The sequence below is a fragment of the Gossypium hirsutum genome, chromosome A01 (assembly GCF_007990345.1).
Source record: "Gossypium hirsutum isolate 1008001.06 chromosome A01, Gossypium_hirsutum_v2.1, whole genome shotgun sequence".
NCBI lineage: Eukaryota > Viridiplantae > Streptophyta > Magnoliopsida > Malvales > Malvaceae > Gossypium > Gossypium hirsutum.
In genome coordinates, this window is record NC_053424.1 from 27,068,636 (window position 1) to 27,071,840 (window position 3,205).

Below are 3,205 nucleotides of genomic sequence, written 5' to 3' on the forward strand. Positions count from 1 at the left end.
CAACACATGGGACATTAAAAATTAGTTTTACAAAAAGTTAAATGCTCAGATTAAGCTCAACATTTTAGAGATTACTCACATAAGGATTAAACATTTCAAAATGCTTATACAAGGGTCTAACATTTATCAAAATGTTCAAAAAAGGACTTTTTACATATTTCAACCCAATTAAAGTAAAAGTTAGATAAATTCTATCGTATTTAGAATAAAATACATAATAATTGAATCAGACATTGCTTGAAAATAAATGAAAATAATAAAAATATAACTTGAAATCTAATAAACAACATTTGAAAAGTCCTTATTTGAGTTTTTTTTTTTTTAAATTAACTCTTATTTGAACATTTTAAAAAAATTTAACTTTCATTTGAGCATTTTATAAAAATTTGACCCAACCCTAATGAAATTGTATTTAAACATATCAAATCCGATTTGTTTAATATTCAATCCAACCCTCAAAATCTTTGTTCACGTGATAAACAAACTGAAATGCACCAACACAGAATCGAAACATAATGAGAATATCGTATGTAAGGGTGGGAAGAAATATGATTAGCACCAAAGACAATCGCAAAAACTTGTTATATTTACATGAAGCAACTGTCCTGCATGAACTACAATTAAATAAAATAAACTTTGACATCGGATATTACCGTGGACATGGTATCAGGATGAGTTAATTTTAGTAAGAAAAGTCACCCAGATCTAATATCTATGGAGTTTCCTTCTGTTTGCTCAACATACCAGGATGAATCTCTCCGATGGAAACCCCTTCATCTTGGCTTCTGCTACACACATTTACCTGCTTTCTGGGCCTTATAGAATAACCTATACCCAAATTGAGAAATATGCCACTAAATTAGGACTAAATCCAAAGTGATTTATGTTTTCGTCTCACATTAATCAAAAGGACCAATCCTAATAAATGTTACCTCATCATTGCAAGGAGTTTCAACAGCCACCGTTTTCAGCTTCTTGGAACTGCATTCCCTGCTACTCTTTTCGCCCTGTTCTTCATCTACGAAGTTTTGATCCGACACCTCTGCAACAACCACCATGCTTATGAGACACCCGAAAGATTATTAAAAAATTAGCAAACAGATTTTTGAACTAGGACACGGAATGTATTTTATCCTTTTTGTTAAAAAAATAGACAAATTAACTTTATACATTAGATCAAAGAGCATAATAATCTTTCTGTTAATAAACTTATCTATTTATACTGTTAAAATTTTATTCTTGTATGCGTACATCTAACACATCACATGCCATTATCTAGTTATTCAGTTAATCACACTAGTTTTTAATAATATAAATGGATGAAATTTTTAACAGAAATGTCTAATTTTCTCTTTAATCTAATGTATAAAGACTAGTTGATTTATTTTTTAATAGAGTGACAAAATTCAATCTAACTTTTAGTATAAAAGTATCAATCCTACTTTTATTTTAGCTAAACTCAAATGTTAGACGTTAGGAGAGGGATACTATCATGAGGTAATCAAGAAATATTTACTTTGCTGTCATATATGGATTGCAATCATGATTATAGTCCATGTATAATGAAACTAAGAGCATTTCAAGTGAAACATTAACAGATCAACCATAAAAGTCTAAACCATTAATTCCAAACAAGTTTAAGAATGGATAAATCAACTCAATACCACTGCAGGAACCACAAACACATGATTTAGACAAAATCATCAAGATATACAGAAAATTGGTTTGTTTTTACCTTTAGATGAAGCATTATCTTGAAGATGACTACATGAGGCTAAAACACGAGATTTAGATCCTGATCTCAAGTGCTGAACCCAAGGACTTGCCATGAAACAGCTAGAGCGATCTCTTTTATTTAGTCGAAATCCAGGTCCTTCGAAATTGATCTTCTTCCAGCGATCACCTCGAAGAACTTTATACTGCAACAAAGATTGGAGCACAACAGTAATTATATGGAGAGGGGAAAGCAACCCCATTATTATAAAGAAGGTAGCTAGCAGAGATCAGTCATGAACCTGGTCAGAAGAGGTACCATGTGTTTGCCTTGATAATTTTGAGCTCCAGCCAAGAAAATTCCAAGAATCATATAACTGGTTAACAAACGAAGCTTCCATGGATTTAAGGTATAAACTGCGCTTCTCATCTGTCCATTCCGTAGATGTAGATTCAGTCATCAAAGACGCCTGTTATCGCTTGTCATTAAAAATACATATCATCAGAAAGATTTTGCAAGGCAAATAAAACACACACACATATATAAGTTGGCAGACATTACAGGCGACTACATCTGCATTCTACAGCTAGAAATAGAACTATGAAATATGTGATGATAGAAAATCAATGTTACAAACCCTGATATAATCGTACTTAATTATCAAAGCTACTCGAAAATTAGAAACATGTAATCATAAACACCTGCCTTTTCCTTAAAATCGTTTTCATAAATGCTCAACAGAAACGTTATATATGCAATCAGGAGAACATGTATGATTGAAAAATGATTAAAAAAAAAAGAGGGAGTTTAAGTTTGGAAATTGTGCTGTTTTACCAGCTAAACCCATGTCAAAGTTACTTCCTTGAAACCAGGAAGAAAAAAAGCCCACAGCGCAAATTCATTAATACATATAGCAAGGATAAAAAAAATGCTAGAAAAGAAGAATAGGAAAAAGATGGTTGATTTACCGAGCACGGAACTTGTTGGTGTAGAGCAAAGCGGGGTGACTCAAGGCCATTGGCCTCTGAACTCGTCCAAGACTCAGTTCTGATGAAACCCTCCATGCAAAAATAATAACACAAGGAAAAAGAATGCCCCTGAGCTGTGAAGATTAGAAGATGGTAAAATTGTTATTTAAAAAAGAAAAAGGAGAGAGAGAGAGAGAAGAGAAAAAAAGGAAGAAGGGCAAAAGAACGTTAAAATTGTCATCGCTTTTTTACACGTGTCATAGTGGACTCTGATATTGCCATGTCACTTCATAGTCTTAACCTAAGCACCCAGATATTTATAGGAACCTTCAAAATATCTATCTATGAAATTAATATCTAATCAAAATTTAGTAACTGTGAGTCTAATAAGGATTACATATACACATCATCATTAATTAACCCACGTGAATGGTGTATAGTTTATATGAAATAGGATACCATGTTAACTTGTACTAATCATTTATTGTTCACTCAGTTATTTTTCTCCACATTTCAGTGATTA

At 32.2% G+C, this 3,205-nt stretch overlaps 1 protein-coding gene across 1 annotated transcript; it reads right to left on the bottom strand.

Moving 5' to 3' along the window:
* Nucleotides 1-527: 527 nt before the first annotated feature.
* LOC107917589 (cold-regulated protein 27) lies at nt 528-2,919 on the bottom strand. The gene is made up of 5 exons (XM_016846912.2): nt 2,683-2,919; nt 2,016-2,183; nt 1,736-1,919; nt 933-1,042; nt 528-828 (listed from the first exon to the last, which is right to left on the bottom strand). The coding sequence occupies exons 1-5, from the start codon at nt 2,776-2,778 to the stop codon at nt 817-819; spliced, it is 570 nt and encodes a 189-aa protein (XP_016702401.1). The 5' UTR covers nt 2,779-2,919; the 3' UTR covers nt 528-816.
* Between the last annotated feature and the right edge of the window lie 286 nt (nt 2,920-3,205).